The 21739-nt window shown below is 45.6% G+C and overlaps 1 protein-coding gene across 1 annotated transcript in view; it reads left to right on the top strand.

Annotated features, from left to right (window-relative positions):
• The window catches only part of RRP12 (ribosomal RNA processing 12 homolog), a 521209-nt gene that overhangs the window by 176635 nt on the left and 322835 nt on the right, over positions 1 to 21739 (top strand). Inside the window, exon 16 of the mRNA XM_078643584.1 lies at positions 16201 to 16265. Coding sequence (XP_078499710.1) covers positions 16201 to 16265 — 65 coding nt within the window. The remainder of the gene's footprint in view (positions 1 to 16200; positions 16266 to 21739) is intronic.

Below are 21739 nucleotides of genomic sequence, written 5' to 3' on the forward strand. Positions count from 1 at the left end.
TAGGCTGCATTATCTGTCTTTAAATTCTCTCAAGTGTCTGTGCATTTCTGCATTTTTCGACACCTTAAGAGATTATTTTTGATTGCTCCGGGGTCCACGCACATGGGCAGGACTATTCACTAGATTATGACTATAACAGAGCTACCCCTACTACAGAACTGGAGTTACAGGACAGAAACTACTCCTTCTCAGCACATTAAACCCACACTGGTGGGAGTGTAGGATTTCATGAAAAGTGCACACAGATGCCCCCTGAAAAACGACCTAACACTGTCCAGGCTGTGTGGCTGCTCACCAGCTACCACCACCAGAGATGTTTCTGGATGCCTGGGTCGAGAGCCTGCTGCTCTCGGGGGTCTGAAACCATGCACATCCTGGGATGAGGTGGCAAACCTCCTCCCCCAGGATGGGCAGGGTCCATGAAGGGGAAGCTTCGAAGGCTTGCTGCCTTTGTGAGCTTCCCCAGGCCTTTATTGCTTCCAGCAACTGGCCCCCGCCGATTCTGACCCCCACTTTGGGCGGGAGAATCGGCGGGAAAACCAAGTGAGCAAGGGAGGTGTGCCCACCTTTGCCAACCCCACCCCTCAGGTAGGGAAGGCAAGGTCAAGCACAACACTCAGTCCGCGCCATCTTGCAGATGGGGGGAACCAGCCGACCAGAGTGAGGCATATGCCCCCATACTACTGGAGGGTGGCATACTAGGGGGTTTTACCCACCCCAAGGAAGAAACCCATTGGCCCCTACCTTTTACTTACCCATAACGCTGAACCTTGCCTACTCAAACAAGAAACGACCAAGAAGAGAACAAGGTCCAGAGAGCCATGCTGAAATTAAGATGAGGAGGACACCCACTGACTTAGCCACAGCCCTACCGTCCTGTTCTCACCTCCAACCTGCTACAGCTAAATCCCAGTGTGTCCTGCAACCAGCAGCCTCAAGAACCAGAAGGACCTGCGCTTCCTCCCACAAGAAAGACTTTGTCTCCCGTGAGCACTGTATTTGCTAACCCACAGACTCTGGCCAAATCCGAGAGTCTGCACCACTCTGCATCCGACGCCCATGGCTGGAGTTCGAGTGGCCCAACCCCACATGGAGGTGTCCCCGGCAAAACTGACCTGGAGATTGGGTGATCACTGACCTGCCTTGAATCTTCAAGCAAAGCCTGCAGCCTCTTTCTTGTGGAACCACCCCGACTGCGACCGGAGCTGGTAAGAAGAAAACCCGACGCCTAAAGACTGACGTCCCATGGCCTTGGGTGGCCCAACCGACGGTGTCCCAGCATCCCCAGGCATCCCAACTTACCTCTTCAACCGTTGGTCACCTCCAGAAGATCTTCGTCCCAGAGCCTACAGTCTTTGTTTCAACTGGAGAATCCCCATTGAAAGCAGGGCACCCGACGCCAAAATAGCACCCTGCACCCAGCCGCTCTTGCGCCACTGCAGGTGTACTTTGGGTGCTAACTTGGATCCCCTTTGCCCTGAGTATAACACCAGGAGCTTTGCTCCCACTACCATGTGGCCTGCTTGTGAGCAGCCACCAACCGGAGGCCCCCTATCCCCCATTGGGTAACATAAGGCCTCAACACTCTGCACCTGGCCATCCTGGTGCTGCTGAGGGTGTTCTAAGAGTGCATCTTCGACCCTGCTTCTAACCCCAGCATATCAACTCCCTCAACAAAGAACTTACCTGTTAATCGATAACTTCATTTATCTCCATAGGAATACATTGACTGTTTTTCTTTGAAAAATGTTTTAAGTGTGGAGTTGATTTGTATGAAAAACTGCAACAGTACAAAATCTGATTTACTTACCTTTTCTTTAGGAAATGTCCCAGTGTGATATATAGGCATATCACACTGAGTAGAAAAAGTAACTTAAAAAGTAATCTAAAAAGTAATGTACAAAATAATTTCAACATATTGACTTATTTCAATCCACTGCATTTGAACCTGCATTCAATTGTAAAACATTGCATTCATTTTGCAAAGTATTATTTCACTTACCTGCACCAGGGTTGGCTTGGTTCTAGAAATAATATTTTTGATACAAACAAATTGGTTTGAATTCAGTTTTTGAGTGTGCGACCTCATTTGCTGATTGAGTGTGTACAACAAATGCTTAACACTACCCTCTGATAAAGCCTTACTGCTCGCCCACACTATCACAAATAGAGAGTAAGGTGCTATCTACTTTTACCTCTGCCTTACGGCTAGAGCAGTCGACCTCGAAGCTTGGGAACCGGGTTCGAGTGTCTGCAATAACGCTCCACATCCTGTGATTCTGGGCAAATCACTTAATCTCTCCATGACTAACAAAAATGAATGTGTCGTGTCCATCTGTAACGAAACTGGTGCTCATGTAAAGAGCTCTGATACCGGATATCTTCAGGTCTAGTTTGTCCTCTATAAAACTATTTAAAGACCCCCCCCCCTCAAAAAAACGAAAAAAAGGCATTGGCATCTCCCAGGTCTGGGGGAAGCCCGGGTTACATTTCAATGGTGGCAGGGTCGTTTACGCCCCTGTCCTTGAACTGACTCACTACCCATACTGCTGGAGGTGGACTGAACACCACCCTCCAGAGCAGGCTCTGTTTCTGGTCTCCGAGGGCATAGGGTCTCACCTGCAGGGGGCCAGAAACATGTCTGTGGTGGCAGGCTGGTTGAGACCAGTCAGCCAGCACACTAGATGGTGGTCGGTTTTTCAGGGGGCACCTCTAAGGTGCCCTCTGGGTACATGTCATAATAAATCTTTAACTGGCAACCGTACAGTTTATTCAAACAGATACCAAACACCATAGGTTTCAGTAAAGCAATCATGTAGCTTGGGAACTCGTAATTACCAGTGCCCATTAAATATATGTCTGGTCATGCAGATATACCCTCACATGTAATATAATGCATGGCTTAGGGCTGCGAGGCCTGCTGAGGTACATGTTTATCCCTAGAGCGGACCCTCATTGGACCCTGTAGGCCTAAGTGGGCCGAAACTGCACTTTAATACAGATTTCCTCTATAATGTGTAATACACCTCTTACTAAGCAAAACTCAGGCTGCGTTGGTTTTGTCCACTGTTACTGCGGAGCCTATTTAGTAGTAGCAGGTTCGAGGCTCTACCTTACAGTACTTTTTTTTAGCTTTGCTTCTGACCCTGTCGAGATACTTTAACCCCTTCCATGCTCATGACGAGCTCAGCTCGTCATGCAGTACACTGCTCGTGTGCTCATGACGAACAATGGGGATCTGCAGAGTTCAGCACCAGGGGGGAATTGCTGTAGCATTGAAGGTGTTAACTGATGTATTGATTTTTTTTCCCATTTGCTAAATTGGTCTGAATGTGATTGTCTTCTAGGAGGCCTTTCCTTTTGTAGACACAGGAATGTTATGAGTTATTTGGCCCAATAGCCGTGAGTCCTTGGACACAAGACCTTTCCCAGCAAAGCTTTTCTAGTTGACAAACACTTCTACCTTCACAACAGCCCCTCATGGTACAAAATAGAATCTCCTTTGCCTCTGGTGCAGTATACATGTAGGAAGCGGTCTCTTTATATGTGGTATATCAAGAATTTAATATACCATTTAAAGAGTCCAGTGGTTCCCTTTTGAGTGGTTAGGGGCTTCCTATGCAATCCCAAAGTGCTCTGTTAGGGGGTAGAGTGGTCAGTAGTATTAGGCTTAACACAGAGGAGTGCAAGACATTTGAAAATGTACACAATGATTAATAATGACAACACAACTCAAGATGGAGATCCCCACCAATTTATAAAAATAGTAAGTATATGTTCGAGGCATGTGGGCTGCTAAATTCATATCTTAGCATTAGATCGCCGCCTAGTGTTGGGCTCGGATGATTGCACATTGTTGTCCTGGAAGAGTCTTCGAAGTATCCTGAGATAGGTGGCTCCTCCCCTGGACTACAGTGCGCATGGGCATCGGCTCCATCCCCAGATTGTTTTTTTCCGCCATTGGGTTCGGATGTGGTCTCGACGTCTTACTGTCGGAACCAAGTAAAACTAACTTTTAGCGGCCAAAAGGCCTCGATTTCCTTGCGTCGGTATTGTCTGCGCACGGTCTCGAGTCTTCCGTCTCTTGGAGCCGGAATAAGCGGAGTTTTCTTCGCTCTCTGAACTTTGAGGCCTTCTCATCGCGACACGACTGCAAGCCTTTTCGGACATGGAGCGGAGCCCGTTTAAGTACTGCCCGCTCTGTGGGTCCAAGTACCCACACATCGATCTACACCCCGTCTGTAACAAGTGCCTTTCGCCTGACCACGACGACGGAAAGTGCAAATTGTGTGCGCAGTTCCGCTCAAAGAAAACTCTCAAGCTTCGGCGCGCGGTGCGCTTGGAAGCTAAGCAAGCGGCCCCGGATCCGGAGAACATCTTCGGCGACCAAGACGAAGAGGTCCAGGGTCACCTTCTACAAATCTCCCCGCCGGAGACGGAGGTCGAGGCGGATCCGGGAGACGACGACGGAGTCGCGGGTCAAGGCCTTGAATACGTCGAAGAGGTAGGAGACGACGATGAGATTTATGGGGCCGCGGCAGACAGCTCGGGGGACGAGCTCTGCCCCGAAGGTTACGAAGATACCGACCGGGACACGGGATCGCCTGTCGGCCTTACCCAAGACCCGTTGCCGCAAGCCACAGCCCCGCCTTCGGGCCCGGCTACGGACTCACTTGCTGAGCAGACTGTTTCGAAAACGAAACTGAAACCATCGGGATCGACAACACCTAAAATGGCCGACCCGAAACCGAAACCGAAACTTAAGGACTCGAGTGTCCCTAAGATGGCTGCCTTGCCGGTGAAAAAGACGGTGCCCGCTACCCCATCGGCTCCGTCGACCTCCGGTCCGCAGAAGCCGAAGAAGTCCGTCGATTCCGATGCTGCAAAATCGAAACCGACGCCTGAGGAGGGGTCCTCCAAAAAAGATGGTCGGCACGGGTCAGCGGCTACGACGCCGTCCAAGCCCGCCAAAGTCGGCTCCAAGGAGGCTACGCACAAGAAGTCTGCGCCCCGGACTCAGGAATCGGAGGCGCTGAAGACGGGTTCCGCGCCCAAAGCGCACAAGGCCCACAAGGACGTCGGATCCGAGGGACCGATCAGACCATCCTCGTCAGCGACGAAACCCACTGTGAGTGAGACGTCCCTCATTGCAGACTCACTGCAAAGAATCAGGGAGAAAGCCTTTGCCCCGTCGGCTCCGATACCATCGCCGCAAAAGGACACTCCGGCAAAGCCTTCTGGGAAACTTCTCTTTCTTTTGCCACCTAAGGAGGCGCCGAAAGCGTTTTCAACCAAATCGGCTCCGAAACAAGTTTCTTCGCCGGCTGGCCCGCTTCCACGTCGGGTACTCGAATCAGAAGACGATTCAGAGCATTTCATCGACGCTGACACAGGCAAGCTGACCCTCTATAAGAGGAAAATCACTTCGGAGCCAGTGGACTCCTATGTCATCCCACTGAAAAAGAAGAAAGTGCCCCTTGACGCCTCAGGCCTCACGGAGCCAATCCAGCCTCCTCCAAGACGGAGCCCTACTCCCTCCCCAGAACACTCTGCGGGTGAGGGGTATGATGAGGACGAGCAGTACAATTTCCCTATCGATGAACCTGATGCACAACCGGATTCATACGATGACACTGGTGACCAGAACACCCAGGGTGTGGGGCAGGACCCGCAGCTCTTTAATGCACGTGCATCCCCGACTGAGGACTCAGCAGGCTTTCATGCACTACTTGAAAGGGCGGCAGCCAATCATGATGTGGACATGCATGCCGACCCGGTTGAGGAAGACTTCCTTTTCGACACCTTTTCAGTCTCTGAAAGGACAGTAAAGACACTTCCTATGCTAAAAGGAGTCCTCAAACATGCTGGGGACATTTTTAAGGAGCCTACAAGAGCGAGAGTGGTCAACCCTCGCATTGAAAAGAAGTACAGGCCTGCACCTGCGGACCCCGCCTACATCCGGGGACAATTGCCACTGGACTCTCTTGTGGTCGCCAATGCCAGGAAACGTGCCAACTCCCAGACAACGGGTGAAGCTCCTCCCCCGGATAAGGAGTCCAAAGTGCTAGAGGCAGGGGGCAAAAGAGTGGCTGCACAGGCATCAAACTTTTGGCGCATCGCCAATACACAGGCGCTCTTGGCGCGTTACGATAGGGCACACTACGATACCCTAGAACAGGTTGTACAACACCTGCCTCCACAGTTCCAAGAAGCTACACAACTGCTCATTAACGAAGGGAAGCTAATCTCAAACGCAGCCATCAAGTGTGCGCTTGACGCTGCAGACACAGCTGCTAGGGCTGTCAACACTAGCGTTATGCTGAGACGACAGGCGTGGCTACGCATCTCAGGCTTTAAACCGGATATTCAGACAACAATTCTTAATCAACCGGTCAATCCTGATAGTCTGTTTGGTCCAGATGTTGACACCACCCTAGAGAAAATAAAAAAGGACACGGAAACTGCTAAATCCATGGGGGCCCTGCAGTCTCAACAGTTTCGTGGCAGCAATTTTCGTCGCTCAGGTGCACGTGGGGTCACCAGAGGACAAATGGGTCAACAATCCCAGTTCTCAAAAGGTGGGGCACAATCCTCGTTCACGAAACAGAACAAGGGAGGTTACAGGAATAACAGCAACAGAGGTCGCGGCAGAGGAAACAACAACCCCCGCTCCTCTACTCCAAGCAAACAGTGACTCTCTGTCACTGCACCCCGACCACCTAACACCTGTCGGGGGGAGACTGCAGCAGTTCCTGCCCGTCTGGAAAAACATCACCACAGACAGGTGGGTGCGACAACTAGTCCAGTATGGTTATTGCCTAGAATTAAAGTCCACTCCACCCAACATCCCGCCAAGGCAAAGGCCTATGTCCGCAGAGCACTTGCTCTTATTGCAGCAGGAAGTGGTGGTGATGCTGCAAAAGGGAGCAATCGAGCAAGTGCCGGTGGGAGAGGAAGGCACAGGGGTATATTCCCTGTACTTCCTTATTCCAAAGAAGGACGGATCTCTCAGACCCATTCTAGATCTACGCCCCCTCAACCTGTACATACTATCGGAACATTTCCACATGCTTACACTGCAACAGATTCTTCCCTTGCTAAACCAAGGAGACTTCTTAGCAACCTTAGATCTCAAGGATGCGTATTTCCACATTCCGCTTCACCCGTCACACAGGAAATACCTCAGGTTCACTATTCAAGGCAGGCACTACCAGTTCAAGGTCCTACCCTTCGGAGTCACAACAGCCCCGAGGGTGTTCACCAAGTGTCTGGCGACAGTAGCGGCGCACCTCAGGAGGCAGAACATCCATGTCTACCCCTACCTAGACGACTGGCTCGTACAAGCCAAGTCAGAGCAGCAGTGCGCCGCGGACATGTCAACTACAATTCACCTTCTTCACGATCTGGGTTTCTCCCTAAACTACCCAAAATCGCATCTTCAGCCGGCACATGTCCGGCAGTTCCTAGGTGCAACGATCAACACCCTGACGGCCATGGCTCAGCCATACCAAGTCAGGATAGACAGCATGCAGGCCCTGATCCAAAGGTTCAGGCCACAACACTCGCTTCCAGCGAGAGTGTTCATGCAGTTGATAGGCATGATGGCCTCCTGCATCTTCATAGTCCCTCACGCACGGCTACACATGCGCCCGCTCCAGGAGTGCTTAGCGAATCAGTGGACACAGGCTCGTGGACAATTGACAGACCTAGTGTTGGTTACCAGTCGGGCATACGACTCTCTGCATTGGTGGACTCCACACAACCTTTGCAAGGGCCGACTGTTCCAAGAGCCTGTGCCGCAGATTGTCCTGACAACGGACGCATCTCTCCAGGGATGGGGAGCTCATGTGCTCACTTACACAGTGCAGGGACTATGGTCAACGCAGCAACAGAAGATGCACATCAACTATCTGGAACTGATGGCAATCTTCATGGCGCTCAAGTCCTTCATAGTACATCTGTGCAACAAGGTCGTGCTAGTCCGGACGGACAACATGACCGCGATGTACTACATTCAAAAGCAGGGAGGCACCCACTCGCCACAGCTGTCTCATCTGGCTCAGAGCATGTGGAAGTGGGCCATTCAGAGGAACATTTTCCTCATGGCAGAACACCTCCCAGGAAAGGACAATCAGATGGCAGATCTGCTCAGCAGGTACAGCCATCAAATGCACGAGTGGGAGTTACACCCATCTGTCCTCCACCCGTACTTCCAGCAGTGGGGTCATCCGGAGATAGACCTGTTTGCCACAAAAGAGAACGCAAAATGCCAACACTTTGCCGCCAGGTTCCCTCACCCACAGTCGCAGGGGAATGCGATATGGATGAACTGGTCAGGCAAATTTGCGTACGCTTTTCCGCCAGCCCCTCTAATACCGCTGGTCGCAAGAAAGCTAAGGCAGCACGAGATGACTCTCATCCTAGTTGCTCCAACGTGGGCGCGCCAAGCATGGTACACCACGTTCCTCGAACTCTCAGTGGTGCCGCATCAAAGACTGCGTCTCACACCCAGTCTTTTGACGCAGAACCATGGAGAAATTCAGCATCCAGATCCGCAACAGCTCAACCTGGCGATCTGGCTCCTGAGGTCCTAGAGTTTGGGTACCTTAACCTGCCTCCAGAATGCATGAGCATCATCAAGGAGGCGAGGAAACCAACTACTAGAGCATGCTATGCCGCAAAGTGGAAGCGTTTTGTCATCTACTGTACAGCCAATGACATCAACCCGCTTGATGCATCTATCCCCAACATTATCTGCTATCTGTTGCATCTTTACAAGTGCAATCTGGCGTACACTTCCATTCGGATACATCTATCCGCCATAGCGGCTTATCTTCAGAACAGGCAGCACCTCTCTGTCTTCAGAGTGCCCGCCATTAAAGCCTTCCTTGAAGGTCTGAAAAGAGTCATTCCCCCAAGGACACCGCCAGCTCCAGTGTGGAACCTCAATGTCGTCCTCACCAGACTGATGGGACCACCATTTGAGCCACTGCACTCGTGTGAACTCCAGTTCCTTACGTGGAAAGTAGCTTTCCTTATAGCTATTACGTCTCTGAGGCGTGTCAGTGAGCTGCAGGCGCTCACAATCCAAGAGCCATTCATTCAAATTCATCCAAATAGGGTAGTGCTACGCACTAACCCCAAATTCCTTCCGAAGGTGGTGTCACAGTTTCATCTAAACCAAACTATTGACTTACCAGCATTCTTTCAAAACCCGCAAACGGTGGCGGAAAGAATGCTCCATACCTTAGATGTACGGAGGGCGTTGATGTACTACATAGACAGAACACAACCCTTTAGAAAGACAAAACAACTCTTTGTTGCCTTCGCACCACAACACAAAGGCAACCCAATTTCCAAAGCAGGGATAGCCAGGTGGATTGTTAAGTGCATCCAGATATGTTATCAAAAAGCCAAGCGCACTTTAACAATACCCCCCAGAGCGCACTCCACACGCAAACTGGGGGCATCCATGGCTTTCCTAGGGAACATTCCTTTAGAGGATATTTGCAGAGCAGCCACGTGGGTCACACCACATACTTTCACAAAACACTACTGTGTTGATGTGCATTCCAAGCAGCAAGCAGCTGTAGGACAGGCTGTTCTCAAGACACTTTTTCAGGTTTCTGCAGCTGGCACGGGCAACCGCCGCTGATGGAGGGACTGCTATGTATTCTATGCTAAGATATGAATTTAGCAGCCCACATGCCTCGAACTGAATATGCTACTTACCAGTATGCATCTGTTCTTGGCATGTAGGGCTGCTAACATTCATATCGCCCGCCCTCCTCCCCGGTGCCTGTCGCAGCTGCAGATATACTATTGTATTTATTCATTAGCATGGACATCCTTTACACTTTTCACTCCATCTTCTGCCACAATGGCGAAAAACAATCTGGGGATGGAGCCGATGCCCATGCGCACTGTAGTCCAGGGGAGGAGCCACCTATCTCAGGATACTTCGAAGACTCTTCCAGGACAACAATGTGCAATCATCCGAGCCCAACACTAGGCGGCGATCTAATGCTAAGATATGAATGTTAGCAGCCCTACATGCCAAGAACAGATGCATACTGGTAAGTAGCATATTCATTATGTATGTTTAGGCATCAGCGAAAAATTGTTCTGTTAAGTGCATTTTCAAATCTAAATTCTTTTCACTTTAAAAAGTCGACATAGTGCAGTTTTGTTAGTTCTGCAATGTCATCCTATGGAAGGAAGAACAAGTTCTGCAAACGGGTACAATACATCGACTTACAGGACCAATCTCCAGGAGTTAAGGTCAGTGGTGGGCAAGGACCAAGGTAGCACTAACAGTACACCACCATCGCACGAGGGCGGCCGAGTGCAGCGTGCAAATCAGTTTTGGGAGCCTCCTGCATTTCAATGGGGATCGGACACTATAAATGGAGTTCTGAAGGCTCTGGCTAGAAAGCCAGTCGGGCTGAACCAGCAAGTGGGCTCAGATATTGCGATCACGGGGGGAGTGGCACCTTAGGCCCTCTTCTCCAAGGCGCAGGCAGGGACTGGTGCAGGGATGTCATTAGGCGTGGGTTTTTCCCTTCCAGACCAGTTGCAGTTGAGGGGGACTGTGTGCAGGCGACGTCGTGGAGTCCAGGAGGGGTGAAATTCAATAGACTAGCTCTGGAGGGCTGATAACCTTGTTGGCACCGGTGGTCCACTTCAACTCGGACCGGAGGGGACCAGTGCAGTTGTGGCTTCAGGTTTTGGCGGTTTTCCGGAGGCCTCAGAGTCTTTTCTATGGAGGTAATGCAAGTTGCAGGGAACCGTTCAGCTGGTCTTTGGGAGGTCTTGGTCTTTATTGAAGGCAGTCAGTCCTTCCTGGTTTTGGGAAGCCCACAGCTGCAGCACTAGTTGTCTTTGTTGCAGATTCGACAGAGAACGGCATATAGGACAGCACGACTGGGGGCAAGTCAGGTGCTCTCTTCAGTCTTGTGCTTTTGTGGTTCTTCGTGCCGTCCTTTTTCGTAGGTTGTCCAGATCTGCTTCCCTTATGCTAGGGATTTCCCTTAATCCTGAATTTAGGGGCATAAGGGGAGTGTAGGGTAGTAGCCAATGGGCTACTGACCCTTTGGGTTCCTACACCCTCTATATGACCTCGGTGAAAGTGGGCATAACCCTGTCCCAGAATTCCTAAGTATGCGATCACAAAGATGGGTACTTCTGAAAAAGTGTCCACCTTACAGGAGGCCACTTTAGGGGTGGTACCAGCCTGGAGGTGGCACGCTTACCTGACTAGCTGATTTTCCCACCTGTCCAGGGGCCAAGGAGCCTCTGGCCAGTTGAGGTGGCTTCCTCTCCTTTGAGTGGTGCCAGATTTGTATTCCATTCTCCTTTGAAGCTTTCTGTCCAAAGGAGGCAAATCAACAGGTCATCCTGTTGAAGGGGCTGTTGCATCCTCTTCCCAGACAGGCTTTTGTTCTGGGCCTTCTGAGAGCAAAGGCTCTCACCCTAGGGGTTCAGAACAGCATCTCAGGTGGCAGGCTGGAAGAAACCAGTCAGTAAGGACACCAGAGGCTGCTATGATATCTAAGTGCCCTCTGTGTACATATATTGGTAAATCCAAAACTGGCATCAGTGAGGGTTTACCAATATAAGATGTTTGATACCAAACGTCCCTATTTTCAGGGAAGCAGTCATATAGCTGGGGAACTCGTTTTTGTCCATGTCCAGCGCATGTTTTATAATGGCTTCCCTGTCCACTTGCGCTGGCAGTAGTAGGACTGACCAGCACAGGGGCATATTTGCTTATGCAGGTATGCTCTCACATGTAATATTCAGCACCCTGCCTTAGGACTATTAGGCTTGCTGTAGGGGTGACTTACAAATATGACATGCTGTGGTAGGCGACATGTTGTGATTTCACTTTTGTCTGCACCAAGACAAGCAGAATGCAATGGCAGTCTTGCATGTGCTTTGTGAGGGGTTCCTTAGGGTGGCACAATTCGTGCTCAAGCCCTGCCCTCTTTAGCACCTTAGGCCCTAGTTACCAGGGTACCATTTACTAGGGACTTACAGCTGTAAGGGCTTGCTAATTGGGAAAAACATTGTACAGTTTTTAGGGAAAGAACACTGGTACTGGGGACCTGGCTGGCAGGAACCCAGTACACTTCAATTAAAGTTGCATTAATTTCCAGGCAAAAAGGGGGGGGTGCTACAACAACAGTTTCCTACAATGCCCCATTGGTCTCCACCTCAACATATTTGCAGCTCTGTGAGTTGACTAATGCCCATTGTATAGTCTTCTAAAATATATGGTTCTATAATTAATTGACCCATTGGCTTTCTTTCTATACAACATTTTTTTATACTGATTTGACATTAATGCTAGAAATCACTTCATCTCTTCTGAACAGAACTGCACTCCGGGGTTTAATGTTTTCTGCCTATTATGGCATGAGGATTTTTAAACTATATAGAATTGAAGTCTATAAACATGGTTACTAAAATAATAATCCATTTGCTAAAGACTGTTGCTACCACAATTTACACTGATCACCCACCTAGATTTCCTGACATCCTGATGAAATTTAAAACAATATGCTCTCAAATTTGGACACTGTTATAGACTGTACCATTGGCAGCCTTGTTTGGCATATCTTATCACTGCCTGAGTCCTTAATACAGCCCTTAACAACAGCCTCCACGTTATTATTCATGGAACGAGTAACGCTTAGTCCAGCACTCTTACTACGGGTTTGTCAACTCCAAAGTACGCTGTCATGTTCTATACTCTCAATCCATTCCTCTTCATCACTGAAGTAGGGTAACTCGGGTCAAATGAAGAGCAAAGCAGCCTATGAAAACCACAGGTCAAAAGGAGCCTCTGCTCAGGAATTGAAGCACACTCCACATGCACTTGCAACCCACCTGGGGCAGAAACCGTGCAAGATGGGCAACATTCTTTCGTTACATTCGGGAATACAGTGCTTCCACTGACTTAATGTGATGACTAATCAACGCCCCGGCCTCCTCTCCCATCACCACTTCACCACATCACCCGGTGAATGGCTGGTAGTCAATCTTGGAATAGGAAGCACATACGTTGTGCCAGCTTGTACTAAATATCCATGCACATTTCCTTAGTCAATAGCCCAAAAGTACCTCCAGCGCACACGTGTGATCGTTGTGTGTACTCAGTCGGAGGCCAAAAAGGTACAGCTTGCTATGATAAGTTCGAACCTGGGGTTTATTGTGTCCATCGCCTTTCAAATAACCTTCCTCCGTTCCAACACAATGCAAAACCAAAAAATAAACCCCTGAAATTCCCAGTGATATTAAGCTGTGCTAACTATAACTCACTCCCTACCATTTCTGCTTATGACCTTTTTCACAAGCTCTCACATGACTAATGATTTTGATAACTGTTTATAAACGAGGATTATTTATTATACAGTGTATCTGCATGATCCGCCATAGAGGCCTACATCACTGAGCACGACCTTTAGCAGCAGGTACTGAGCTTCGCCTGGCCGTATGCCTAGTTTTGTTATCATTAATACCCAGAATCGCAGGTGCACGGCTCAGGCTGTTAACAGTGAGGGTTGGGTGAAGGATACAGTGTCTGGTGGCTTAGTGGACTAATGCGTCCACTGTAGGACACTGTGTTCAACCTCTTGGTCACAGTTTCAAATCCAGATGTGTCCACTCAGACTTTCATCCTTCTGAGGTCGATAAAATATGTACAATTGAGTTGGGTAACAATAAACATCTGTTACTCTGTCCCAAGATACCCTTCTGGGTGAACATGCGTATTACGAAAACACGTTATGTTATGGATGCCTAGGCCCATTCCTCCAAAATTGTTTAATGCTGATTCAAGTGATTTCATCAATGATAATTTGATTTGAAAAAAAAGGAAACACAACATAACTTTGGCAAAGTTTTTTCAGTGAATGTATACATATCTTTATATATACATATATTAAATATTCAGACATGGTTTTTAAGTTAGTTCTGATTTAGTGATTTAGCATTTATCATTCTGCCAAAGAGTTGCCTGGCACTGTATTCAAACTCAAGAGAATGACGTCAGACCCCCGTATAGATATGGAAAATAGGCTTGCCTGTGACAGTAATTCTTTATTATGTATATCTGTCTATAGTATTTTTCCATTTGAATGTTTTCTGTAATTAAAAAAAATTGCATTGTTTTTCATTAAATTCTCATGGACTTTTAGCCCTAGTTGACAACCTTTCATTTGAAGCCCATTAAAGACAAACCACAGTAGGAGTGGAGTGCCAGGTCGATCACACCAATGTAATCTCAAGTAGGAACCCCGCTGGGTCTGCATAGATAACTTGTTGATCAGATATAACATGCTACGCAAACAAAAGGATGCTTGTTGCCAGTCCAGGGAGGACCTGGCCTGGCAGTTCGGGCTGGACTCTTCCCATTGGACGCAGGGTCAAGACTGATTTGCATATGGCTGGGTTCAAACTGGAATGGCATGGTGAGCAAAAAAACGATGGATTTGGGCCCAGATCTCTGTACTGGGGTGAATATATGACATTGTTCTGCATTCTGTCCATCAATTGTTCTATTTGCATTTGATCAGATATAACATGGCAGGAACCATGAAAGAAGTAGGATGCATTATATTCTTAGTTCAACCGTTGATGTCCCCTTTGCCTTTTCAGACATATGTGGAATTTTCTCACTGAACCTGGGACTTCGACATGACAGGATGCTCGGCTCAGAGTATTCTTCTGTGAAGGTGCACAGCTTCTGACCTCTTCATTGTGGCAGGGACTCTTCTGCAACTCTAGTGCCTTCCATATTTGCTTACAACTTTTTTAAAATAGAGAGTTGATTGATCAGAAATTGCACAGAGTTGAAGGGTAGTATGAAATGCTCATTAAGTCACTAGTACCAATTAGAGCCACTTAAGAAAAAGGAAACTTAAGTCTTTAAGTTTTAGTAAATCAATCAATCAAAAGATACTTTATTTGGCCACTAAAAGCCATAAAAGCAACATTTAAAAAAAACATTTGATCAGGGATATAATCATTAAAAGAAAAGTCCCACATATACAATTTAAAAATCCGAGCCCCGCAGGTAAATAAACTATAACCAACTGAACAGCCAGCTAAAAATAAGAAGTCCTTATTAAAACCAGCACTAAATGGTATGAGCAAACATAAAGTGCAGCAGATAAAGTGCAAAAATGCTAAAACATTGATTCCGAAAGTATACAAAAAGGTTGACTTAGCAGGCGCGAGGTAACGTATAATATTCCCTGAACACAGTTAACAGAAACACCCTGGCTACTTCAAAGACAACCTCTTCCTGTGTCTTATGGTCCCTTTTAAAAAGCTTGCAACCCCAAAACAGACCATTTGAAGATGTAGTAATGCAGGCCTTACTTGGACAATTTGACAATTTCTGAACAGCGGAAGTATTAACTTTTTACGCAGTGGATCATAAAAGTCCCACAAAAAAAATGAAATGTAAAGTATCCTTCTCAGAAATATTGTCACATGAACAGGGTTTTAATATGCCAGGTTGCATATAGCCTTTAGGAAAGGCTAGTAGCCAGGGTGCCAGGTACAAACGGAATCTGGTTAACACAAAGCGGTGATATGACAAAAAGCAGGTGCTGCTGTACCTGTAGGCTCAGACTTAGTGTGATAAACCTTCTTACAGTGGGCTTAGCTAGCTCCTTCCCTAAGCCCCTGCCGTTTGACCAAAAACTGCTGTTTAATGACTGATGTCTACCGGACCTAGAGGCCTGGGATTTAGATACAGATCGGGGGAGCCTAGCCATTTCATTTGTTCCATGATATACTTTAACCAGGAAATGCGTAAGGCCCCCCTTGTGTGCAGTGCGGTCTGCAATAATATGTTGATTTAAGGTGGGGGCGAGACAAGCCAAAGTTCTCAGCCAGCGCAACAATGGAGCAACTGCAATCAGATCTGAAATGTACCCCATGCCCAACTCCTTGTGTTGGATGAACGCCGGAGTTGATGACAGAACTGCAAGAAGCTGGTAAATTAATCCTAATAGGTTTGTGCTTCGTATGGGTTCTGCTAGTCTGAAATCTTCTACACATTTTTTTCTTTATTTCCACCCAAATAGCATTGGTGCACTGTCCCTGCCATATTGAATGTTGAAAAATAATTACATCAATCAGTTATGGGTGTGTTCCATCATAATTAATTTTGTCTCTACCTTACAGCTACTGAACTGACAGAGAGTGGTAGAAATTTGGAAGCCAAAATCTACGCAACACTTCAGTGGCAGGTAAGATGTTCTTTCTTTGTAGAATACATCCTGCCTAGTATATTTGCGTTTGTAGCAAGAGTTGGTTAAATCTTGTGAAGGCAGAAGTATACTTTTGAGAGAGCACCTGCCCAATGCTGAAAGAGGAAAGGGTCGCCTTGTTAAAAACTGTTTTTAATGAACACAATATCCGCACACGCAGATAGGCAGTCCTGGCCTGCTTCGATCCGGGCTTTCCGCCATTAAATGGGAAGTTAGTGAAATTTTGGAAATTACTTGAGCGGAAAGTAACAAGTTCATGAACTTGGCCCTGACAAGATCGATTGAACTATGCCCAAGACAAGATGAAATGACCAACGCTCACTTCCCACATCATACCGTTTTTAGCATTATTACTATCAATAACTAATGTCTTTCTGGTTTTTTATAAACAACTTTTTGCTCTTATAATCTTTTATCTGATGATATGTGTTTTAATGTATTTTTGTAATGGTTTTTATTAACCTGAGACAATAAATAAAAATAAAATACTTTTGAGAGAGACAAGTTCTATAGTTTGGTTTTTTAGGTTCTTGGTGTAGCACGTTAAGGCTGTGGGCACAAGGTGGCTGAGCACTTTACTGTAACAAGGCATTGAGTGAAAACGAGAGAAGCAAAGAACAGGTCCTAATCATGAAATGTGGGCATTCAAAAAGGTGTTGCCCTTGTAGTGCAGAGTTTGAGATAAACAGTTATATAAATGTCTTTTGGCAAATGCTATTTAAGACCGTTTTTAATATGGGTATTGATCTTTCCTTTCATTTGTGTAAAACGTTAGTCCTGTGGGGACTCCAGTATTCTCACACTAATGAATATGACAGTTTAGCATATTTATTAATAGCAAGTCCTTTTATTCAAAATGACAATTATTATTAATAAGAAAAAAAATCGATGTTTCCAGTCCATTCATAGAGCTTGTTATAATGATCATATTCCAATCAAATCAAAACATCAACAGAATAATGAACATTCAAAATTGTGGATGATTGTTTCTGAGCCTTCTCAACGTCATAGCCCAAAGAAATTCATTGTTGACTCTGGAGTATTCCTTTATATTGTTCTTTGAAGGATAATTGTAACCACTTCCAACATGTGTTTGGCTGCATGACAGCAGCTTCTGCAGGGCTGTAAAGGTAAATACTCTTATAAAGGGCTTGAATTATAATCCATCTACCCCAATTGGAGAAAATAAATTCTTGATTACTTGCTGATCGTCCTAATCAGTTCGACTGAGGTGCATCATTTGGAACCACTTTATAGAGATGCATTTTATTTTATAAAGTACCCAGGGTCGGTCGATTTACATCAGTACGACAGATCCTCCGTGCTATGAGTCTGGCTAGCTTCAATGGCTCCTTTGTTCCTTGGAATTTGACAGTTGCACCGCTTCAAACAATGTTCTCCTGTTAGTAATTCTGAGATGTATATATGTACCTTGCAAATACTTACTCAATTATTGTAAAAAGAAATATACAAAAATATCTAAACTGTTAAATCCAGCTCCTCGTTCCATGCCAGTCTTTCTTATAATGCACAAGGAAACCTTGAACTAAGTTTAAAAAACAATTATGAATATATATTCATGAGTGATATATTGATCATACTCCTTACTTAAATTTAAAAACAACATTCTTGAAGGCCATTGTGTACACAGAGAACAATGGTTTTGAGTTAAAACACAGCTTCCAGAAAAGCATTTTTGGGTGCTTGGCCCAATCCATTCACAAAATGCAAACCAGTCATTTTGACACAAGTCCTGAGGGCCGCCTTACCTGCCCTTGACATTCATCAATACACATCGTAAACGGGCGAAGTTACTGCTTCCATCCAACCCCCTTTAATAGTGGGCTGTCATGACATCTCTCACTGATTAAGTCTCCCACCAAAATACAGTTAAAAAAGTAAGCAACTAGCATAGAAACATCCAGAGATAAGAGGGGCAAGAAAAAGATTGAATCGCTTGAACAGTTTATATTTTTACGGCGTTTCCACATGTCTAGCAGATAAATTATTATTGATGAGGCAAAAGAAAGAGAAAATGATTTCCTACTTCCATAGTCTCGAACCCCCTCACCACAAAGGGTGAATAGATTGCATAATTAAGACATAACCTCCGTGCTAGGATAGGTTCGGTAGCACCTGTTACCTGTAGTTTGACAGCTACATTGCGTGATCTCTTTGGAACAATTTTCTCCTACTGTTTGAGATTCTGAGATGTTTACAGGTACCTTGCAAATGCATGCTCAATTAGTCCAAAGCCTCGTCCCATTCTAGTCGTATGTGTGTAGCTGTAGCTTTCCAGATCCATGTAGCTTTTCCAGAGTAGGAGTCATTCTGATTTAGAAATGTTTGGAATATTGGGGGGTGGTACAGATTTGAGCAGAGCTTAGTTTCTTCATTTTCTGTTGCTACCAGATTATGAACTTTTGTTTTTTAACTTTCCTTATTGGGTTTTTGTCATTTAAGTAACATTTGCATACGGTTAGACGGATATTACATTCATGTGCATCATCAGAAGTTTGTGCATATGCTATTACTTAGGGTCTGGTTACAGCTTCAACATTTTCCATGACTCTGCATCGTACTTCGAATCAGAAAAAACTTTATTCGGTAAACATAAAAGTTAACCATAAAAGTACAATACACAATCCGGCTAATACATAATCTTGATCTGATATACAAGTATAACTCTCGTATTTACCCTAAAATGGTTTTACGATTTTAAAAATATTTTTTTTAAAAGCTGTCACAGAAGCAATTATAAATTCATCATCTAAGGTTTGTAACGCTAAAAATGCAGGTCAGCATTGTCTCAGGCAATGCAGGTCAGCATTGTCTCAGACCTAATTTTCTCAGTACCAGGATCATCCATTTCCTTCTTGGCATGATATAAATTTAAAAAAAAAACAATATATGTATAGTTGACTGTGTCGCGATATCATCACAAGGGCAGTTACATAAAATTTTTGTCCAATCATTCCGTTCCGGAAAGCTTAGGGATCTAAATAAAATATTCAGTCTAAAATGGGATAACAGGAATCTATCATAGTCTCCTGTAACTAGCAAAATATATGGTTGCATTGTTGGATTTGCCATAATAACATAATGGGTTTGAACCGTTGATTTACATCTTTCTATGGTAGTTCTGCATTCTCCCAGAAAACGCAAACCACGAGCTTTAAGTTCTTACCTGGGGACTTCTCGCATATAATCTGGGTTGCTAAAATATTCGGAATGTCCAAATTTAATAAAAACATTTTTACATACCACAACCATCTTATATATTTGACCGCATCAATCCCCAAGGCATCCTTCAAGATGTGGCGGTTAAAGACAGATTAATCGACCGACCATACTCTATGTCAAGTGGCAGACATGTGTTTAGGTGCTGTCTGGCTCTGCCAAAAGAAACCTAAAAAACTTATTTTCTACCAATTATAAAGAGCCTACATTGGCATACCCCCAAATTCCTGCACCAGCTACCGGCGTATGGGCCATTATAACCGCGTCATCCGCGTACAACAAAGCGGGGACTGGACGATCCGCTACTATTGGCAGGTCCTTGCATTCCTGAATCAAGTTTGTTTCTAAACCATTTGTATAAAGTGTGAAAACGAAAGGCGCAAGGATACATCCTTGTCTAACACCTTTCCTCACTCTAAAGTGCTTCGTACATTCACCATCCAGCCCATAGCGTACCCTTGCCTGTGCCTTCGAATAAAGCGGTTTTAAAAAAGAAACTATTAAAACATCCATCCCTAACCCTTCTAAAATATGCCACAACTTTTCATGAATCACACATTCGAATGCTGCAGTCAGATCAACAAAGGTTAAAAATAACTTTTCCTGTTTAGCTTTAGTGTATTTATCTAAAATAATATGTAAATTAAGACCCTGTTCAATTGTTCCCGGTCCTTTACGGAACCCATATTGTAGGTCGCTTATTATTTCCCTCTCCTCCGCCCACACCTGTAGCCTACCCAATATACTTCTTCCGACAATCTTAACTGTGGAGTCCAACAACGAGATTGGACGATAACAGGCTGGGTTGGCCCTATCCCCCTTTTTAAAAATAGGAACAATTATTGAATCATACCATGTGGATATAAGGCCTTGTGTACCAATTGCATTAAAGACCTGTGTTCAAACTGGACCCCAGAGTGCTAAATTAGATTTAAAAAGGTCCACCGGGATTCCATCTAAACCCGTGGCCTTTCCCCCTCTGCTTGAGTTAATTGCCTTGAAGACTTTGCCTAAGGTAAATTGCATGGGCAGATATACTGGAGGAGAAAAAGACTCCGGTACCCCCACACTTAAATTCGAATTCCGGCTCAGTCGACATAGTGCTGTTGTACAGCTTAGAAAAATGCATTATCCACTCTGATTCGGTGATTGCTATCTCTAGACGTGCTTTATCACACTCCCCCTGGAATGGTGTGTTTACAGCCTTCCAAAAGGTGGAAGAGTCATGGTTCTCTGAATCCTCACGTAGTGTGTGCCATGCTTCCTCTTTCATTGCCACTCTTCTATCTTTTAAAGCCTTATTATAATATCTTCTGGCTTTTCTTATATTTTCCTGTTTTTTTTCTACCACATGAGGGGAGTGTTTGAGTCTAGAGTAAGCCTTAGTACACTTGGTGTCAAACTACCCTTTTTTTGTTTCACTTTTTTGTTAGTTTTTATAAACAATGTTTCTTTAATGTGGCTAGAGATTACAGAGAAACTGCCCACGATTTCCTGCGGGGTAGCCCTCTCGTCCAAACAGGATAGAATTTTATCTTTACTTGTTGACAGAACTGTACTGGTAAATGCTTCAGGGTAAACCATCGCCCATCTAAGCGCATAGCAGTTCTGTCTGTGCAAAGTTACATTTTTTTATCCGAAGGAGACGTGTGTGGAACTTTGATGGATGGCTAAGCCAATTAATTTAGGGCTTCTTCTCGGAAGATAGCAATTTCTGCGATCATTTTAATTATTCCGGGAAACCTGACAAGATGCATTCTGCAGATTGATTGACCATCACTGATGATCTCTACTGATAATTCGCAGGAGAAACTGCACGTTTGAAGGGAGAGATAGCAATAGAGAAATAGATTCATACCTGTGGAATCAAGATAACAAATGTTGCTGCGAGAATAAGACACCTAAGTGGAAATTAAGTTTATGCTGCGTAAAATGAAATCATGAGAGATTTTACACTCAACCCACTTTAGGAATTTCCAAGCCAAAAGAGAATCCTCTGGGATAAGTAACCATCGTTTCAAAGAAGGTCATTTATGTGGAAACTACGTTTGGCTATAACATTGGTTCTACTCGAGAAGAACCAGGGTGTAGAGAACACTATTTGATAATCTGGTGGGTCCTGAGGAAGGTGGCTCTTAGTGCTATCTATTGCCACCAAACCGCGTCGACCATGTTAATATAAAATCCTACATTTTGTAGTGACCCTGGCTCTG

The sequence above is a fragment of the Lissotriton helveticus genome, chromosome 5_1 (genome assembly GCF_964261635.1).
Source record: "Lissotriton helveticus chromosome 5_1, aLisHel1.1, whole genome shotgun sequence".
Taxonomy (NCBI): domain Eukaryota; kingdom Metazoa; phylum Chordata; class Amphibia; order Caudata; family Salamandridae; genus Lissotriton; species Lissotriton helveticus.